The 18,782-nt window shown below is 58.7% G+C and overlaps 7 protein-coding genes across 7 annotated transcripts; 3 read left to right on the top strand and 4 right to left on the bottom strand.

Moving 5' to 3' along the window:
• Window positions 1–1,050: 1,050 nt before the first annotated feature.
• BXZ73DRAFT_49977 (uncharacterized protein) lies at window positions 1,051–2,298 on the top strand (the record flags this gene model as incomplete). Its single annotated transcript, XM_048020354.1, has 5 exons — window positions 1,051–1,194; window positions 1,252–1,379; window positions 1,439–1,631; window positions 1,687–1,752; window positions 1,810–2,298. Coding segments are annotated over 5 exons (1,020 nt in total), but the record flags the coding sequence as incomplete, so codon positions are not given.
• Window positions 2,299–2,842: 544 nt separating this feature from the next.
• BXZ73DRAFT_103261 (uncharacterized protein) lies at window positions 2,843–3,363 on the bottom strand (the record flags this gene model as incomplete). Its single annotated transcript, XM_048015522.1, has 2 exons — window positions 2,843–2,898; window positions 2,976–3,363. 2 exons carry the CDS (start codon window positions 3,361–3,363, stop codon window positions 2,843–2,845), a joined length of 444 nt encoding a protein of 147 aa, XP_047875898.1.
• Window positions 3,364–3,562: 199 nt separating this feature from the next.
• On the bottom strand, window positions 3,563–5,682 carry BXZ73DRAFT_91109 (amino acid transporter; the record flags this gene model as incomplete). Its single annotated transcript, XM_048025868.1, has 11 exons — window positions 3,563–3,628; window positions 3,668–3,753; window positions 3,816–4,018; window positions 4,077–4,515; window positions 4,580–4,633; window positions 4,711–4,791; window positions 4,841–4,983; window positions 5,065–5,195; window positions 5,243–5,339; window positions 5,397–5,485; window positions 5,551–5,682. 11 exons carry the CDS (start codon window positions 5,680–5,682, stop codon window positions 3,563–3,565), a joined length of 1,521 nt encoding a protein of 506 aa, XP_047875899.1.
• An 845-nt stretch (window positions 5,683–6,527) lies between these two features.
• Window positions 6,528–7,828, bottom strand: BXZ73DRAFT_103263 (glycerol dehydrogenase; the record flags this gene model as incomplete). The annotated part of the gene is made up of 5 exons (XM_048015523.1): window positions 6,528–6,835; window positions 6,886–6,943; window positions 7,002–7,206; window positions 7,314–7,626; window positions 7,678–7,828. The coding sequence occupies 5 exons, from the start codon at window positions 7,826–7,828 to the stop codon at window positions 6,528–6,530; spliced, it is 1,035 nt and encodes a 344-aa protein (XP_047875900.1).
• A 596-nt stretch (window positions 7,829–8,424) lies between these two features.
• On the bottom strand, window positions 8,425–10,454 carry BXZ73DRAFT_103264 (MATE efflux family protein; the record flags this gene model as incomplete). The annotated part of the gene is made up of 10 exons (XM_048015524.1): window positions 8,425–8,591; window positions 8,641–8,809; window positions 8,870–8,950; window positions 9,011–9,177; window positions 9,234–9,322; window positions 9,377–9,483; window positions 9,549–9,667; window positions 9,730–10,072; window positions 10,149–10,192; window positions 10,244–10,454. The coding sequence occupies 10 exons, from the start codon at window positions 10,452–10,454 to the stop codon at window positions 8,425–8,427; spliced, it is 1,497 nt and encodes a 498-aa protein (XP_047875901.1).
• Window positions 10,455–11,083: 629 nt separating this feature from the next.
• On the top strand, window positions 11,084–12,671 carry BXZ73DRAFT_91112 (agmatinase; the record flags this gene model as incomplete). The annotated part of the gene is made up of 7 exons (XM_048025869.1): window positions 11,084–11,222; window positions 11,285–11,400; window positions 11,463–11,996; window positions 12,089–12,188; window positions 12,247–12,314; window positions 12,373–12,558; window positions 12,612–12,671. 7 exons carry the CDS (start codon window positions 11,084–11,086, stop codon window positions 12,669–12,671), a joined length of 1,203 nt encoding a protein of 400 aa, XP_047875902.1.
• Window positions 12,672–17,362: 4,691 nt separating this feature from the next.
• On the top strand, window positions 17,363–18,340 carry BXZ73DRAFT_50005 (uncharacterized protein; the record flags this gene model as incomplete). The annotated part of the gene is made up of 2 exons (XM_048020359.1): window positions 17,363–18,135; window positions 18,211–18,340. The coding sequence occupies 2 exons, from the start codon at window positions 17,363–17,365 to the stop codon at window positions 18,338–18,340; spliced, it is 903 nt and encodes a 300-aa protein (XP_047875903.1).
• Between the last annotated feature and the right edge of the window lie 442 nt (window positions 18,341–18,782).

The raw sequence follows: 18,782 nt of genomic DNA on the forward strand, positions 1-18,782 counted from the left end.
TAAGTAGCAATAAAGGGTGTACCCTTCTTGTATACACACCGATTCTCTTTCTTCCAGCTTCTGTGGTGAGATACCGCCCATCCCAGAGCACACCAACAAATACGCCATCTGGGGCTACCTCGTCTCACCAGCCCACGTCCATCTTTACGGCCAGGGCCAACTGACTATGTGTCGTCCGCGATCCAAAGGCTCTCTCAAGCGGGCATTCCCGATCTGACGTTGATGATCACCTACGCCATCCGCAAGGACCTCCGGAAGTCGAACCGGGAAAGCGATCACCACCTCGCCTTCGCTCGGACCGTGACGAAGCACGGGGGCGCCGAGCGTTATGTGCAGGACGTGCGGCCGTGGCGCGGCGACCTCGAGGAGTTTGAGAAGTTGCTGGGGATCGAGAGCGGTCCGAAGTGGATTGAAGGCGGAGGCACCGGGCTGTGAGAGTGCAGAAGGCACGGTGCACACTTATGTATGAAACTAGTAGTGCTCACGTCGAAGTCCCATTTCGAGCTCTGGTCGTACAGGAGCCAAAGTTTGACGCTCTTGCTGCTCTGCTGCTATGGAGCCAGACCAGCGCCATTGTAAGCGTAGCCAAGGCGGGTTAGTGGTCGGCAGGCTGAAAACACGGGTGAGAGGTACCAGGCGATTGGTCGAAACCGTGCACGGGGGTCCACGGCGTCATGGGCGCCAGACTTGGGTGGCGTTTCTCTTCCGCCCATCATGTCGGAGCAGTTTTCCTCGTTTGCCCCGCGAAGACCACCAGCAATATCCAGAATGCCTCCACAATCACGCAGTGCATATGTCGCCTACTGAAGACCAGGCGATCGAGAGAGAACGTCCAAACCGAACTACCATTTCACGCGAGCGACGGAACATTGGCATTCTTGGCGGCCTCCTCCTCGAACCTGTCAACGAGAGAGCGCGCAGTTGTCTCTCAGCTGAGATCAAGAGCTGCCAAGGATCGTATGAGAAGCTCGTCGAGCTTGGGCAGTTCTACTACATCAACTTCATTCGCCATTGTGAGCTTCCTCTACTACTACATTCAGCTGCTCATCGACTATGCATCCAGTCAAATCTGCCGCAGTCCGAACGCCTCGGATGGCATCTCCCCCCTCCAGATCGTCCTTCGAGAGTGCTGTGGATGAGACCGGGTCCGAACTCGCCCCTACCCCGCAAAATCATTCGACAGCAAAGAAGCATGTGCGTGTGTCGCATTTACCAACATGTATGAGTCGCATCGCTCACCATGCACGAAAGGCACTATTCCGCGACGGATGTCGGTGTATGCTGACCGGAAAATATGACGTCGACTTGATGAAACAATATCCTGACAAATTCCCGTTCGAGCTGATCACATCCACACGCTGTGTACATATCATACCCGAGTCCGTCAGCAACTTCACCAAGGATTCCGATGAGGTGGGACATCAATTTCCTCTCTGAGACAAACACTAATCTTGCTTGCAGATGGATTGGCGAAAGGCTTCTGGGCGGTCTTGGCACGCTTTGGTTATCCTACAGCGTGGATTGAGTTGAACGGGCGCAACTGCCACCGCTTGTGCAACCTCTTAACCCTCTCTTTAAACGCTCATGAGGAGATGGGCACATTAGATCTTTGGTTTGAGAGCACTAGCACGGTTTGTCGAAATTCTGATACCTACGGCATCGTTCCAAGCTGACCGCCACGTATAGCTGAACACCTACGACGTGAAAACACATCCACCACTCCTTCGAAAAGCATATGACTGGCCCGCTCAAGTAACATTCTCAGTTCGCAACGATCTCGGGATCCCCGGGCTCGGGCCTCCTCAGGAGGGCGGCTTGGACTTGCCTGATCCTGACTACCTCGCGCTTCACGCGGCTTGTTGCAAAATCGCACACATGGCGGGTGCAGCTAAGGCTGTCAAGGACTCGATTATTTATGGCCCCGAGTCGTACTGTGTGCTTGCACAGGACGGTAGTTCGGCGGATTTACTGTTTGATGAACTGTCCTGGCTCGTCTATCGCGTGAATGCACCGCCCGTCCCAAGCCATCTACTCACCCAACATGCTATCTTCGGGTACCTCATTAAACCTTCCCGACTCCCCATTGTCGATGAAGACGACGTTCACGTTCCGTTCATCGTGTGGACGGCCGCCGATAAAGCCAGCACAGTGTGCGAGCCGCTCGTGGTCTACGCCCACCGGAATGATCTTTGCGAGGTGAATCGGGCTAGCGAGCACCAACATCGTCTTCGTCCAATGTCGGCGCAAGCTTCGCAACGGCGAGCCTCGTATAGTTTTCGGAAAATTCCGTCAGTTTGAGGAGCTGCTAGGGCTCGAGGGCGGTCCGCAGTGGACGGCAACCGAGGCCGTTGGCCGGTGAGCCACGGTGAGTCTTTGTTGCGACTGCTCGGGTCTTCCTTCCCCCGCTCATTGCAACCCGCTGCGCCATCTCACCTTAGTCGGGGCATGGAGTAACTGGGTCTCGTCGCTCGAGGTCGATAGCCGGTCAACTGCAGTGGGCCCAACATAGATCGTGCTCCGTCTTGATTATCCCACCTCGACGCGCGTACTCGGGTCGGTGCCCATATGGATATCAAACGGGTATCGCGCCGCTTTGCACCTGCGTGCTCGGTATGGTGAATCTGCCAGGTTCCCCGCGTGTTGAACGACGCTCCGTGCTGAGGGCACACATCTCGTCATTAAGCAGGATTCGAGGGAACGTACACTTCATTCATAGAGCCATATTGATACAGTGGGTTCACAAGTTGTCAACAGCAGACGACAAAGAAAACACAACTGAACGTGAACGCCATGAGCGCATTTCACCGACAGAGCGGTCCACCCAACACGTACCTCCCCCCAATCACTGCGTCTTGTTCGCCTTCGTGAGCAGCGTGTCGTCGAACGGGTCTCCAAACTCTGCAACACCTCGCGGATCAGCCTTCCGCCACTCCACCTACCCCCCGTCCAAATTGCACGAACCAAAGACCACTCACGTTTCTTCAGCTGCTCCATCAACCCCACATCGACCAGATCGTCCACCCGCCCCCTCCCCATCGCGCCCGCCTCCCACCCGCCTCCAGACGGGCCGTGGCCCCCAGGCCCGCCCGCGCGGCCGCCGTCCTTCCGCCTGCTCTTCGCATCGCGCGTCCCACCCAGGCCCATGAAGGACGTGTTGCCCCCGAGGCGGCGCTTCGGGCCCGCGGAGAGGGAGGAGAAGAAGCTGCCGAGCTGGGAGAACGACGTGCCCTGAGGGTGGTCGGGTGGGGCGTGGTGCGCGGAGCCCCCGGGACGCGGGAACTCGTCGAGCTCGCCGGCCTCGAGCTCGACGGGGGTGTCGGAGGAGTCGTCGGAGGGCGTGGGGGAGGCGCGGTCGGAGGTCATGGTGGTGGCGGCGAGGAGAGAAGCTGATCGTGGGTGTGGAGTCTGTGGCGCGTGTCACTGCTTGTGCGCCGATCTAGCCAAGTATATTGTCGATCCAAATCGTCACGTCCTATAATCACGGATACTCGGGTGAAATGGGTACTATAAGCATGGTATCTATGGCCGTAATTCAAACAATTTCATGATCTTCCTCACACAATCACGAACCATCGACAGAAACCTCCTTCTCCATAACCTCCGAAAAGGACTTCCTATCGTACTTGACCTCCGCTGCAGACACAGAATCATCGTCGACGGTACGCACGGGCCCCTCGAACCACTTCCTGGCCGAGACCACCCAGGAGATGGACGCGAAGAAGAATACGCCCATGATTATCACGACAGCGTAGTCTGCGGACATGTCCGGTCAGCTGCGAAGAACAACGACGAAGGCTGCGGCAGCATATACTCACTCATCGTCTCCGCGGACGGGTTGCTCTCCGACGGGAACAGGAGAACCACGGTGATGAACAACACCCACGACACCGCGACGATGCCGATCGGAAGGAACCACTTGCCCAATGAAAACGGTCCGGGCACAAGCCGCGTCCGTCCCGAGGTGATGCGCAGAAAGATCGGCACGACGTACGAAGTGTACAGACCGATGACCGATGCGCTACGAGCCTCATCAGCCAAACCATCCACGATCAACAAACGCGGAGCGCACGACTCACCCAGCGAGCGACGACAGCGCCGCTTCCGAGAACCCAAGCAGCCCGCACAGCCCCGCAAGCACCATCACGAGCCACACCGCGTTCACCGGCGTGCGCGTGTACGGGTGCATGCGCTTCCACCAGCGCGAGCCGGGCAACGCGTTGTCGCGCGCGAACGCGAACACGACCCGGCTCGCGTCGACGCCCTGCGCGGCGCCGGTGACGTACTGGACTACGATGATCAGCGACCAGATCGCGAGCATGCCGCGCTTGCCGAGCACGTCGAGGAAAAGCTGGCCCATCGGTAGCGGGAGGGAGGTGTCGAGCAGCGCGGGCACCGACGCCGCTGCGAAGGAGGCGGCGATGTAGAGCAACCAGCCGAGCGACGCCGTCGCGCCGACGCCGACCATAATCGCGATCGGGGCGCGCGGCCGCCCCGGCGTCTCTTCGGAGATGTGCGCTGCGGAGTCGTCTGCGGGGAGTCGTGAGATAGGATGATATCTGTGCGAGCGATGGAGACTCACAGCCAGTCAGAGTCCACATTGGGGAGGTGAAAGCGAGCAAGAACGCCCAAGCGCCTGCGCAAACGTCAGAATCTCTACAACGGAGGGTGCACCGATTACGCACTGTTGTCCATCCGCTGTTGTTTTCATACATGGTGAAGCGGTCTTCGTGTCGACTCGTTGGTCGCCACTGCAAACAAGGAGAGCGATGATAGCGGCAACGGTAGTCCCGACTAGACAGCACGTCATGAACACACTCCGAGTAAGGAGACATGATCCAACCATTAATCGCAACATAGAACAAGTTCAAACGAGCAAGCACCGAAGTAGCCGCCGAGCAGACGATGCCGTGCGTGAACAGGATTGCAAGAAGAATGCCAAATGTGGCACCAGCGCCCAAGTTGACGGCACCATCGGAGCCAACGCTGAGCGCGTCGTGATCATCTGCGCGCTGTAGCACACGGCGTGAGTACCATGTGACAACTCGGTGGGTGCAAGACACGAACCATGTAAAGTCGATCGAGCAGACCAAGGTGACCTGTCCGGTGACGTTGGCCCAGCCGGTGATCCAGCTCGCAAGCGGAGCCCACTTCTTCGGGGCGAGCTTGGCAGAGAAGTAGTACAGCCGGCACTCGTTCTAAAGACACGTCAGCGTACCGTTGAGTGCTCGATCCAAAGGAAGACATACGGCATGGCAGAGGTCAGCTCTGCGAGAGACGCGGCGATGGTCATGACGAAGAGGGAGGGGAGAGCCATCCAAATACCATCCCGACGTGTCCTCCTGTCAAAGGACTGCATTGGGATCTAGAGACATGGGTGATGCGAGGACTGATGACACTTGCCGGAGACGAGAGGGAACGACATGGTTGACGAGACGGAGGCCACGACACCCATGATGGAGAACGCGAACGCGATGGTCTCAATCATCTACAATACCGCGAGGCGCGTTTTCCGTCAGTGAAGGCTTTGTATCGTTTTGGGAAGGTACTTACGGAGAACTCGCGCTTGAACTCGCTCTTGTACCCGAGCTGGGCCAGGAGCGCGTCGTCAGCATGCTTCACCTCTGAGAGGCTCTCATGGTCGTGGTGGGCTGCTGCTGTCGACATCTTCTCGTTCATGGACATGACTAACGGAGAGGCAGGAGATCGAGGGATGCGGTCGTGCGAGGGCAAGGGCGACGTCGGAGAGTCGGTCGTTCGTGCGCTCCTCCAGTCTAGAGGCTTAACTTGTTTCTGCTATCTCATGCCCCTGCTATCTCGCAGCAGAGTTCAAGACCCTAGACCTCGGTCCGTCAGTCGGCAACGGTATAGCCAAGGTTGAAAGTGGACAGTTGACGTGCGAGATCTCGCGATTGCGCAGATGGAAAGGGCGAAGTTACGGCAGCGATCCCGGAGTTTCGAACATGAGCATACGCGTTATCTCCAGAGGGTGACATCAAGGCGAGTCTCCTGATAAGCTTCTAGGAATTGGCGTCGCCCCCGGGCGGCGACGGGGTGTCAAAGGTCTCTGCAACGAAACACACTGATTAGCCGTGGGACAACGTGTCCTTAAATCTCGAGAATTCCCCACCTCATGATGAAGTTTGCATACACACGACGTTGGAGATATCGAGTAACGAGCTCATGGTTGGTGTTAGAGTCGTCTGCTAGCCATTTGCGGGGCACCAGCCCTTCACAAGCGCTAACAAAGGGACGCGCGAGGCAGGACCACGTGCCGCCGGGCGCAGCTCGCGAGTTCGTTCGACTCGCAACTTGATCATATTTGGCGAGTCACTTAGTCACCTCGCCTCGCCTCAACCCGCGGCAACACGGTTCAATGCTACTGTCGCTGTGTGAGTCATAGTACACGCTGCACACATCCGATCGTGGGTACTATCTAGCGCAGTCTCTTCCTCATTCGTTCTTGACAACGGTCTAATCTTCGACAGTTCGGAATACCAATACACCCTCTCATATCTTGCACAACTGCTCTATGTACTCCCTATCTGGCTCTTTTTCCAACCCGATCTCCGGACGTAATCGCGCCCGGCTGCGTCGGCGCCCTTGATTGCACCAAAGACGATCTCGGGGTCGATCACCCTATCCAAATTCCAGATCGTCTCCCCAGGCGCGCACGCGAGCTTCGCAACTTCACGGAGCTCATCGTCCTTGACATCAGGGATCCCGAGAAGCTCGAAAGTCACTGGCAAGTCGACGGAGACCATCCACTCGATGTACCGGTCAAGCTCCGCGGTGGTCTCGCCGTCGAGGATGAGCTGGCAGATGGTTCCAAAGGCGACTGCGAAGAGATTGGTCAGTCACCCTATGGAACTGCGCTCGTCAACTTACCCTTCTCTCCATGCAGTAAGCTGTGCAACTGCTCGATAGCAGTCATTCCGTTGTGGATCTATCACAACCATGTCAGCGCCGTTACCTAGGATCCGCACCTCCTCTTGAGCGCTCACCGCATGCGCCGCCGCAAGTCCACCCGACTCGAAGCCCAAGCCTGAGAGGAGCGTGTTGGCCTCGACGACAGCCTCCAGCGCGGGCGTGACTGCGTGTGCCTTGTTCGCCTCGTACGCCTGCTTCCCGTACCGGAACAGGATCTCCTCGCACTTGGTCCCGATGGCGACCGACACCTCCGTGGGGAGCCCCCCGCCGAAGTTGACGCTGTTCCCACACCGGCGCGCCTCGACGTTCGTCGCGACGGCGTCGCCCATGCCCGCCGCGAGGAAGCGCGCCGGCGCGCGCGAGACGACCGTCGTGTCGACGAGCACGACGGCGGGTTCTTGGCGAAGAACGTGTAGCAGTCGAACGTGCCATCGGGCGTGTAGAGAACCGAGAGCGCAGAGCACGGCGCGTCCGTCGATGCGGTCGTAGGCAGCACCGCGACGGGCACCCCGAGCGCGTCCGCGACAGTCTTCGCGGTATCGATCGTCTTGCCGCCGCCGAGCGCGATGACGAAGTCCACCTCCGCGCCGCGCCCGAGCCCAGTGATGCGGTCGACCTCGACGCGCGAAGCCTCGCCGCCGAATAGCGCGCGGTGGACGGAGAACGAGCCCTCGAGGGCGCGCACGAGGTCCTCTCCGGCTATGATCGAAGTAAGCGTGAGCAATATGTACTAGAGGCTGGCGTGCTCACCAATCTTTCCGACTATCTCATCGCAGATCAGGAGAGGCGCTTTCCCAAGCGTCGAAAGGTACTTGGGGGCGTTCTGGATGGCGTAAGGGCCTTGTATGTACTTGGATGGTGACTGGAAGAGCCGCTCGGTGACCTTGTTTGGGTTAGGCATGTGTGTGGGGGAAGAAGAGACGTCGCGCGGCCGTTGTGAGTAAGGAGCTGGTTTGCATTCAGCCTCGACAAGCCTCCTAGATATACCCTCCGTGTGCAATGTCATGTCATTCGTCACGCGGGAAGCCAAGAGCGTCAGAGGTTCTAAGCTCTCTCTAAGGACGCTGGGCGAGCCCAGACGAACAACAGATCCACTGCGACGGTCTGGACCCTGGAGTCATTGGTCGAGAGCCTGGCCATGGTCCGGCCCGAGAACACCGCCCGGGCCGTGGTGCGGGCTAGCTCGCACTTCTACTTGTTACCGGAACCACCCTCCACGGTGCTCGTATGGACTGCATACAGGTGTACTCAGCGGTCTAGTTTCGCGAAGCCGAGCGTACATCATCGAGAAAGGCTGAGCGAGGGTTGAGCTGATGCGAGTCGATATTATAAGCGCCGGACTCAGGAGTCGCTTGTTCGAACCCCCGCGGTATCAACTCGTCAACGATTCAACATACTGCAATATATATCTACACTTTTAGAGCCATTTAATACTACCGTTGAACAGGGAGTCGTTTTATTCCCCACAAATTATGGCGGTCTACCATTCTTACCTGACTATGCGCTCGTGTTTTCGTTCGAGCGACGGCGCTCATGGATCTGGCGGCGCTTCGCCTCCGCCTCGTTACGTTCGATCCCGCGCTGCACCTCTTTCTGCCAGTCAGTGCCCATCCAGACGACCCCGTACTCGCTGAGGCCGACGATGAACAGAGCGACAACTTGGCCTGCACGAAAGTGAGCGCTCTGTCTCACGAGTCCAGAAAGAGCGCTCACCGATCCAAAGACCTTGGAGCCCGAGGTGTGTCCTCGGATGAAACGCCAGCGTGATTCCGAGAGGAAGCGCGAGGACATAGTACGCCACCAAGTTGAAGAGCGCCCCGAGGTGCTGACGCCCCTGTCCACGGAGTACACCGCCGCAGGATCCCGCAAGGCCGTCAGCGATCTGGCGTCAAGAGTAACTAGTGAGCACCCCGTTCCGAGATGAGGGCGGAGAAGAGTATACCTGGAATGACGCGACGAGGGGCATCACTTGACTGACGAGGTTGACGACCTCGTCGTCATCACTGTAGAGATATCCAAATACCTAGAGTGCCGTGCGGGTGAGCACTGCGTCCGATACCCTCAGCCCCACGATGTCACTTACGTCTTTCGTAGCTATGAGGACGGTCATGACCGTGGCGCCAACAACGACACTCAACAACGCAGAGGCGTGGCTCGCCCGCTTCGCAGCTTCCGCAGCTCTCGCTCCTATGAGGTTTCCGACTCGGGCAGACGCGGCAACGCCGATGCCGAAAGGGATGGTGTTGATGACTTAAAAGAAGCGCTCAAGGTACGCTCGTGCAAGGGCGCGTGCAAATGGTACGTACTCTGGTCGGTGGTCATGATGACGGACTGCGCAGCGAGAGGCAAGGGTCCCAAGCGTCCCGCAGCAAGCGCGACGACTTCGAACGCGGCCCTGAGACCAGATATCAGACATGCCCCCTCGGTGTTTACGAGAGAGGTGACGTACCACTCGGTGCCCACCATGAGGACGCCGGGAATAGCCAGCCTGAGGAAGTACACGCAGCTGGCGGGGTCGAGCACGACTCCGGGCTGGAAGCCTGCCCACGTTCCGTTCTTGCGATGTGTGGGTGACAGGGCGGTCAGGGCCACGAGGAGAAAGAAGCACAGCCATACGTGACAGAGATGGCAAGCGGGGCGCCGAGGAGCCCGAGCGAGGTGTGGTGGACGAAGAAGACGTTGAGGCCAAGATTTACGGGAGCGACGGCGAGGAGGACGTATGTCGACATGCGCATGATGCCTGTCCGCGGACAGACAAGGATGAGCGGGGTGTGGGAGATGATGCCATACATGTGTACGTACCCTGGCACTGGAGGTACTTCTTGAGACTCTCGAAGCCGATGTAGCCTGGGGCCCCGACAATCAAGACACGGAGGAAATCCTGGACGTCGGCGCTGAGCCGCGCTTCCTGGCCGAGAAGCAGGAGAGCGGGCTCAATGTACGCCCACAAGACGGCAACGGGGATGAAGAGCAGCCAGAGAAGGAGCATACAGCGCTGGAGGTGGATAGAGACCGAGGGACGATCGCCGCCGGTGAAGGCCTGAGAGCCGAGGGTGTCGAGCGCGGTTGTGCCGCCGAGCGCAATGCACCATCCTGGAAGGAGACCGTAGGAGCGGCTGAGCCGGACGGCGAAGGAGAGACTTGCCTAATACCATGGCGAGCATAAGCGAAAATGCGGCGGCGGAGAGCTCGTCGGGACCGAGGTGGCCGGCGACGAGCACAGAGACGGTCTGAATCGAGTTCTGGAGGACATAGGAGAGGATTACTGTGGACGGAGATGGTCAGACGGGCGGTGGTGGGCGAGCGAGGCGCGTACCTGGAACGGAGTCAACGAGGAGGGAGGAGAAGAGGGGCGCGAGCGCTTGAGGGCCGTCGGAAAAGGAAGCGTCGGCTGCTGGCACCAACGTCTCGCTCGAGTCCGACGTCGCCCGGCTGGACTCCGCCATCGTCTCTCGCCTCTCGTCTTCTCGCTCGCCGACACTGCCTAGCAGCGGCTGGCGCTCTCCTGTATCTCTTGGGGAAGGCATCTTGCAAGGTGTTTGGGGATGGGGCTGTCTGGGTGTCGAGTTCGCGCCGATAAGACGACGCAACGCAGCCCTTTCTATCCTCCCCGACCGCGCTTTGGTGTGACCTCCGTTTTTCGCGCGTGTTGTGCGCACTCACGTCATTCGTCGAGCCCGACCCCGGCGCGACTACTCCGCCTCGGATCCGGCTCGCCAATTTTCCGGATACGACTCCCGCAATCTCGGCCGACGATGACCCCCATCGATCCCTCGTTCCTGGGATATACCCAACGCCCGCACCCTGTCTGTTTCCTCAGCATCATGGGTGGGACGGCGTCTCAATACACGCACGACGTGCGCCACGAACTATGCCTCTATTGGTAATGTTGTCAACAGCGTGCCCGGTCAGGTTGACCACTGACGCCGTAATCGTGGCGGTGCTTCTGTTTTTTCCATACCTGACCCAACGCTTTTCCTATCTCCCAACACGCGTCAAGCAAACGAGACCCCGACCGTATTGCTGGATCGCGAGAACATTTGCCACGCTGGTCGGCTCCCCGGAGATCATTTATAGCCAACCTCGCGCCGTTCGTCTGACCCATTGCGAACCTCTCGTCGCAAGTCTCACTCCTCGAGCCTCCCTCACTTCCACTATGAAGTTCAACGCTCTCTCTTCCCTACTTGTTCTCGTCGGTGTGGTCGTTGCCCACGACGATCATGAGCACGACGCGCAGATGCCCCTTGACTATGTCAAGTACCCTTACCAAGCCACCTATCCCGGCGACAACGATGGTATGTTTCATATCAGGCTATATTATGTTGGGCCCGACCTAACCACGCCTTCACGTCCCCAGTCACCGCTGACTCTATCTTCTCTGGCATTACTACCTTCGCCAGGCTGCCGTGGGTGCAGTGTCTTGGCAAGGACCGCCAAAGTACCTTCGACGTTGCCTTCCTCGGAGCGCCCTTCGTACGTAACCCCATGGGCTCTCTCGCCAACGATGGTGCTGATCCTCTCTCGTCCATCTGCAGGATACCGGCACCTCTTACCGCCCCGGTGCTCGCTTCGGCCCTGCCGGTATCCGCGCGGGCTCTCGTCGTCTGACCCTCTACGGCGGCTACAACGTGCCCCTCGAGGTCAACCCATTCCTCTCCGGCCTCAAGATTGTCGATTGCGGTGATATCCCCGTGACCCCTTACGACAACAAGTACGCCATCAAGCAGATTGAGGACGGTCACAAGGAGCTTCTTCACCGCCAGACATTCTCTCCCCTCGGCAACGACACACTCACCGGCAAGCCTCTCGTCCCTCTTGCTACTGACGGCAAGCACCACCCGCGCATCATCACGCTTGGTGGCGACCACACCATCGTTCTTCCGCTCCTGCGGTCTATCTATAGCGCGTACGGCCAGATCTCCGTCATCCACTTCGACAGCCACCTCGACACCTGGAAGCCCTCCGTCTTCGGTGGTGCACCCTCCGACCAGGCCGCTATCAACCACGGCACGTACTTCTACTGGGCGAGCCAGGAGGGCCTGATCAAGAACGGGTCGTCAATTGCAAGTGTCCTTTTCCTCCTTCTCCCCCCCTTCCCCATTCCGTAATCTCTGTCCTGCGCAAGAAAACTTGTGATCCTAGTTGATCGTCTCATTTCTAGCACGGCGCCATCCGTACGACGCTCTCTGGGCCTGCTGACTATGTCAACGATGACGAGTCAGGCTTCCAGCGCATCGAGGCCCGCGAGATAGACACGATCGGTACGCGCATCCACCGCTATTCTCACCGCTATCCGGCTCACCCGATCCCCGCGCGCAGGTACCGACGGCATCATCAAGAAGATCCGCGAGACCGTGGGCGACATGCCCGTCTACCTCTCCATCGATGTTAGTCCCCATTCTTTTCCTTCTGTTCACTCGCTCACTCCACCCGCGCACAACCTAGATTGATTCGATCGACCCCGCGTTTGCCCCGGCGACCGGCACCCCCGAGACCGGGGGCTGGTCTACGCGCGAGCTGCGCACGATCCTCCGTGGCCTCGATGGCCTCCACATCGTCTCGGCTGACATTGTTGAGGTCGCGCCCGCGTACGACACCAACGCCGAGCTCACGACCATGGCCGCCGCGGACGTAAGTCTCTCGCCTCGTCTTCATCTGCCTTACTGACGCCGTGTCGTGTGCAGGTGTTGTTCGAAGTCCTTAGTGTCATGGCGAAGACTCCCTTAGGTAAGATTGCGGCGTAGGCTCGTCGATAGATCCAGAACAGAATTACGGCAGTGCACGTGTGTCAGGACGGGCAAGTCTGCGGCGTGGCTCGCGCCTTGCATCCGCTGTTGTCGTTGTACGAGAGAACGTAGTCCGGTTACGACATCGCTCCGAAGTAATGAACGAATAAAGTTACGCCCTCATCCTCTTTTCTCTCAAAGCGTGGCAGCCTCTCAGCCTCGCGGCACCGCGTGCCCCTTAGAAATTCATTATTAGTGAGAAACGCCAAGTCTTGTATGATAGCCCGGTCCTAGGCGTTGTTGCCGTGCACCGCGCCGTGGATAAGGGGAGAGCTCCACTGTCCGTCATGGCCCCCACGCCGACCGTTCGGTCCGGAAAAAGCGCCGCGCCGCGCATGTTTGCGTCAAGGGGTGGCGTCGCTCGCACTGCGTTCCCACGGACAGCTTTCCTACTAGACTGCCTAATCCGTGCACGCACCTTCGCCTGATTACGCGATGCGGGAGTAGAGCGCCGCGCCGACGTGTCCACACTCGCCGCACCGCGAACGCCTCAGGGCCCTCTTGCGCTGGAAGTGCGTGGGCGCCGGGCCCTCGTTTTGCTCCGCGCAAGTCGTGCGCGGCCGGGGGCCGCCATGTGTCCCCCGCGCGCGATGTCCCATGTGAAACAACTCTGTTCGGGGAGGCCTCGAGGCAGTCTCTGCGGAGTCAGGGCGACAGCGGTCGAAGACGGGGCGGGCGGTCGGACGGACGGACACCTGAAGCGGTGAGTGCAGATCGCTCGACACGTTTCTTCTCTCCTTTCTCACTCAACCCTCGGGTATGTGGAGCCCCGGGTTTCCCGGTCGTTGTCGCTCTGCCGGTGGGCTCTAGACAGTACGCACGTTTGACACGCGTGGCTTGCGGATATACGAGTATACATTGTTGGTGATTGCGCTGATTTCGCTTAGATCAAGACCGCGGGAGGCTAGTGCGAATGGAGAAGGTGCCGACTTTCGCCCCTCTGAATTGCGTTATACCCGAACAACTCCTGACATCGTCCTTCGACCATATCGTCCCAATCAACACTGAAGCAACGATGTCCGTGGCATATTGTGGGTATCATTACGGCAACGCGAGCCCTTCGCCGCACGCCCTCCGCTCATGTGCAGTGGCGGCAGCCGCTATCGTCATCGCGGGCCCACGGCGGACGAAGTCGCAGCCCCTAGAACACAAACTACGATCGCCACTCCGGTGATGTTCCGTAAGTCCGAGTTCGTCGGAAGCCACACTGCTGATAGGGCTCGCGTACAGTTCGGTCCCCGCCCCGTTCTCCCGAGCCCATCCTCGCATGTCTCTGGTATTGCGGCGAACAGGGTGTGTGCTGCCGGCATCGGTCGCTCTATTTGACGGGCCCTGTCGAGACACCAGCTCGGCGCGCATACATTGTGCTCGCACTTGGCTCTCTGGCGCAACCAGCGACACGCCGCCGCCTCAGCTGACGGGGGGCGTGGTGTGGCCCCGCTCGTCTGGACTCCGCGTTTCGGGCTCGGCCATTCGCACCACCGTGCCCCCGTGGGCGGTGGACGACGCCTCTCGTCGTGCCGGGCTCGATGATGTCGTAATTGACGATCATCAGGGTCGAAATTCGAGGTGCTCAGCGCCGGTGCCCGACCCCGCGACAGTGCACCCGCGTGCGTTCGGCCGCCTCGGCGTCCGGGATGAGGGTCTTACGATCGTCTCGCCCGCTCTCACCGATCGCAGCGCGAGCATGGAGCTATTGATTCGACCGACCCTCCGGCGCGGCCTCGACGACAATGTTGGGGTCAGACTCAAGCGGCGCTTCGCGAACACCCGGCTCGTCGGTATAGGGGGTGGTGGTAAGCTCTCTCATCTCAACTATCTGGGTTGTTACGCCCAACCGACCCCCGTAACAGGGAACGAAGATACCCCCGGCCGCGCCCGGCCCCTTGGTGTGGCGAGATGAAGAGCATGCGGTCACCATGAGCCTCTCGTGGTGCGCGTCGTGGCAACTTGCTCAGTCAACTAGGCCGCGCTTGCACCACCACATTCCCGCCCCTGCGCCGTGAATACAGATATCTTCACTCGCCCCGGAATGTGAGTCTTCGTCCGTGTAATGCAACTCCTTCAAGCTCCCGAATGCTGATTTTGACGCACAAGGCACAGAACGACCCCGTTACGGGGTTCGCTCTCCAAGTGAGCAACTTCAAGAAGTACGTCTCTACTTGGAGCATGTCGTTCACGCGACGCTGGTTCTCTGGAATGGCGTGCGCAAGAAGGAAGCGTTGCACACGTGCACCGTGGGTTCGCCGCTGCGCGAGGTCGCCTCGTGCGCCAGCTGCCGTCACTCTTTCGAGGGCGAGGCAAGCGACAGGTACCGGCCGGCGTACGCATTACCCGTGGGCGAACAGGAGTGTGTGCAGAGCATGTTGCGCGTCACGTTATACGTTATCCGCTTTCATGGATCCTAGAGGGTTTTTAGGGAAGTACTACGACTCTGTAGCTATGATGTCCCTGCCGATGAATGGTAGTTGATAATTCTTTCACCGGAATTTCAAGTACTAATTTATTGACGGGGGACGGGAAGCGGAAGGTGAGTAGGAGAGATTCAAACTACCGCGGGGTCGAACGTAGTACCAGTGTGCTGAGATGCGAAGTCCTCACATGCTGAAGTTGGCATACGAGAGTGCCTCGTTTCCATGCTTTTTGACGCGCACGATGTGGTTGCACGCCTTCACGCAACCAGTCAGAGCCGAAACAAGATCACTGGATATTCTGTCAACAGGGTCGTCCACTTCCATTCCATGCAAAGGCTTGGCTTCTGCCCACCGCTCGCATGCAAAACAGCAGCGGGAGTCAAGGCGGCTGACATCGCCGGACTGGCATGGTCACTTTCGGTGCGCGGTTCTAAATGCAATTTGATCGAAGATGCTGATGAATATAAAGCCTTTCATCCACATGCATTAAGAATTTTACTGCTCAAGTGAGGCAGACAATGCTATTTCAAATGGAAGGAGTAGATTGCAAGATTTCATAGAACGACGTAGGGTACCAAGGACGGCCACATATTTGCCTTGACTGGCAATCTTGGAGATGCAGAAGTTTAGCCCCCATCGCCGACCAGCCACACGTGCTCGCGAGTTACGATGGATGGCCGTTGACTTCAACGGATTATTGGCCGTATACACACGAACGACGGATCAAAAACCCGCTGACGTACGAGAACTTCATAGCGGTTGCGAGGCTTAGCATGCCCAAATTACCTAAGCGGCCGCGCAGTTGGTAGATGCGGGAGGCAGCCAGGTGCAGCTTGGGCGCAGAATGAAAGGGAGGGTCGACGTTGCCAGAGCGTGGCAGTGGCAGTAACTGGGTGGTGGTGGTATAGGCGACCGATGGTGGGAGGGCGGCTGGGTGCGGCCGTTGACGGCGTCACTGCCTCACACGTGATCAGAAGCAGAGTCGCGATGGCGGGTGCACGGCGAAATCCGTCCAGCTCTCTTTCCATGACCTTACCCCCTTCCTCGTTCTGATAGTCCATGCCCCTCCACTGCGGTTCTTCTGGGTGCTATCCCGCGAAAAGGCGCAAGTTTCTTCCTCGCCAGTCTCCCCCGATCACCGCCGCACCCACAGACACCAATGGAGGGGTCTCCATCGTTGCTGGAGACACAGTATGCTCCCCCCTTTGTCTCCACCGCGCAGCTCTGACACCCTCTACTTCAGTCATCCACCTCTACTGTAACCGGCACTACTGCTCTTGCTTCTGGCCGTGACGCCAGCGACACGACAACAGATCCAACGACCGATTCTAGCTCAACAGGGCAAGTCGGCCCCACAACGGGCACCACCGAGAGTACCACAACCTCGTAAGTAGTATGCACTATCTTTCAGCTTTTTCCCGCCTCAACCCTGTCTACATTCGCGTAGAACCATTTCAAGCACTGACACTACCAATCCAACATCACCACCTGTCGACACCTCCACCTCCACCACCACCACCTCCGATCTGCTTACCACGGACACAACGTCAACAACAACACCTATAACGACTCCCGACACTACGTCGACAACCCGAACTTCAACATCTCCCGCGACGACATCGAGTTCTACGTCCGCCACTCCATCTCCGTTGACATCCCTTCCAACTTCAACCAATTCTTCCACCGATTCGTCGACTTCGCTTGTCGGAGCAGCTACTCAGGCGTCAATCAAACTTACCTCTACCTCTTCCGCCCAAACCACTATCACAACCTCCATCGCCACGGTCATCAATGGCACATCCACCACGGTATGTACTCCTGTGCTACTTTTGTCTTGTGGGTGGAGCACAAATGCGCGAGAGTTGCGGATTTGCGGACAGAGCTATCGAACATGTTGGATATATACGGGATCGCGAGGAAGGACCCCTGCTCATCACCCAAAATACGCCCGAAACCCCCTACCCCTCCATCGCTCGTGAATAGAAGTTCTGATACCCTCCTCTCCAGATCACCACCACCATCCCTACCACCCTGTCTAACGACGATAGTCGAGGATCCTCTGCCACCACGCGTGACATCATCGCTGGCACTGTTGGAGGAGTGGCTTTTATTATCCTCCTGGTGGCCCTCTTCGTCTTCTATCGTCGTCATCAGCACAAGAAGTCATCCTTTTTCAAGCGGTTGACTCCCCGGCCCCGTGCGCGCCTGCTGGAGGGCGAAGACGACGATTTGGACATGGAACAACGTTACCGCGACTACCCCGCATCGACCTCCACTCACTCCCGCACCAACACCGTCGGTACGCCCATCCCTGGTCAATCACCCCTCGCGCGTTCCTTCCAAACACCGTCGCCGTCGCTCGGCGGTCCAGCGATGGACCCGCAGCGCGCAGCGACACCTTACCGCGGCGGACTGCCTCCCGGCGTGGTAGCCCCTCACCTGATGGGCAAACGCGCGGAGACGGGCTCGATCTTCCGTGAGGCGGTTTGGCCACCCCCAAGCCAGAGCAGCCTCCTAGTCGACCCTATCACGAGCGCAGCCAGCGCGGTCGACCTTAGCAACATCGTCGACGACGTCATGGGTCGGAGTACCACCAGTCCGCCCCAGGCTGCAACAGCCGCTGCACACGGGCTACCTCCGCCGATGCGCCCACGTGGAGGAAATGGAAGCGTTTCGTCGCTCGTTGGTGCCGATCCGTTTGCGTCAATGTCGTCGCTCGTCACCACTGTGTCCGCGGCGCCTCCGCGGCTGCCCAGCGACGCTTACCATTCACGTGACACGACGGACGCGTCTGCCACGAGCTCGAGCCCGCTGTTGCAGCGGTCTACGCCGGCACCGGTTCTCGACTCTCTTCCCCCACCAAATCCGACGAGGTTTAGCACCGTCCCGGGTAGCCCAATGCCTCCGCCTGGCTTTGGCCCGCTTGTGGTCACCAACGCCGTAGGCCCGATGGAACTGAAAAGCCCTGAAGCAACGTTGTCTCCGGCGAGCCCTTTGGGGTTGTCGATGTTCGCGGCGCAGCAAGCACTTGGCCAGACCTCCCCCACCCTTGGTCCACAGACTGCAACCGCAACCGCGCCGAGCCAACCACGAAATTGGCTGCAGCGTTCGCCGAAGAAGATATCGAGGGATGTCAGGGCGAGTATTGATGAGACTGGAGTGGATGTGACAGAAGTGTCGAGCTCGGGACATTCAATCGGGCAGGCCGTGTGAGTTGCAATCTCCTTGTCTTATCAGCGTACACCCGAGATCCAGCATAGGACCCGAAGACCTCGTGGATAGTTATATGAGGTATTTATCGTTCCCGGGCGGGAAAACGTGCCTGCTCCCCCTTGGACGGATCAAAAGTGAAATACGAGGCTGGATGCTATCCTCCTCCCGCCGGGGACTTGCTACGACCTACTACGACAACGCATACACGCATCAGCATCCCCGTACTGTACAGTACTCCTCCCTCATTTGCATTCCTCACCTTCGCCCTTCTCTGTGTTTCGTACGCGCCGCCGGATCGGCTTTATAGGACTATCCCTGTACGCGGACGCAGGACTGGACAAACTTACCTATCATGTTATAGTACTTCGTCGCTCTTTTCGCGTCGATACAATTATATTAATGCTCCAAGATTTGGACTTATGCATTGCACGGCTTGTCGGTC

This window comes from Epithele typhae (genome assembly GCF_022376455.1).
Source record: "Epithele typhae strain CBS 203.58 chromosome Unknown BXZ73scaffold_39, whole genome shotgun sequence".
Taxonomy (NCBI): Eukaryota; Fungi; Basidiomycota; class Agaricomycetes; order Polyporales; family Epitheliaceae; genus Epithele; species Epithele typhae.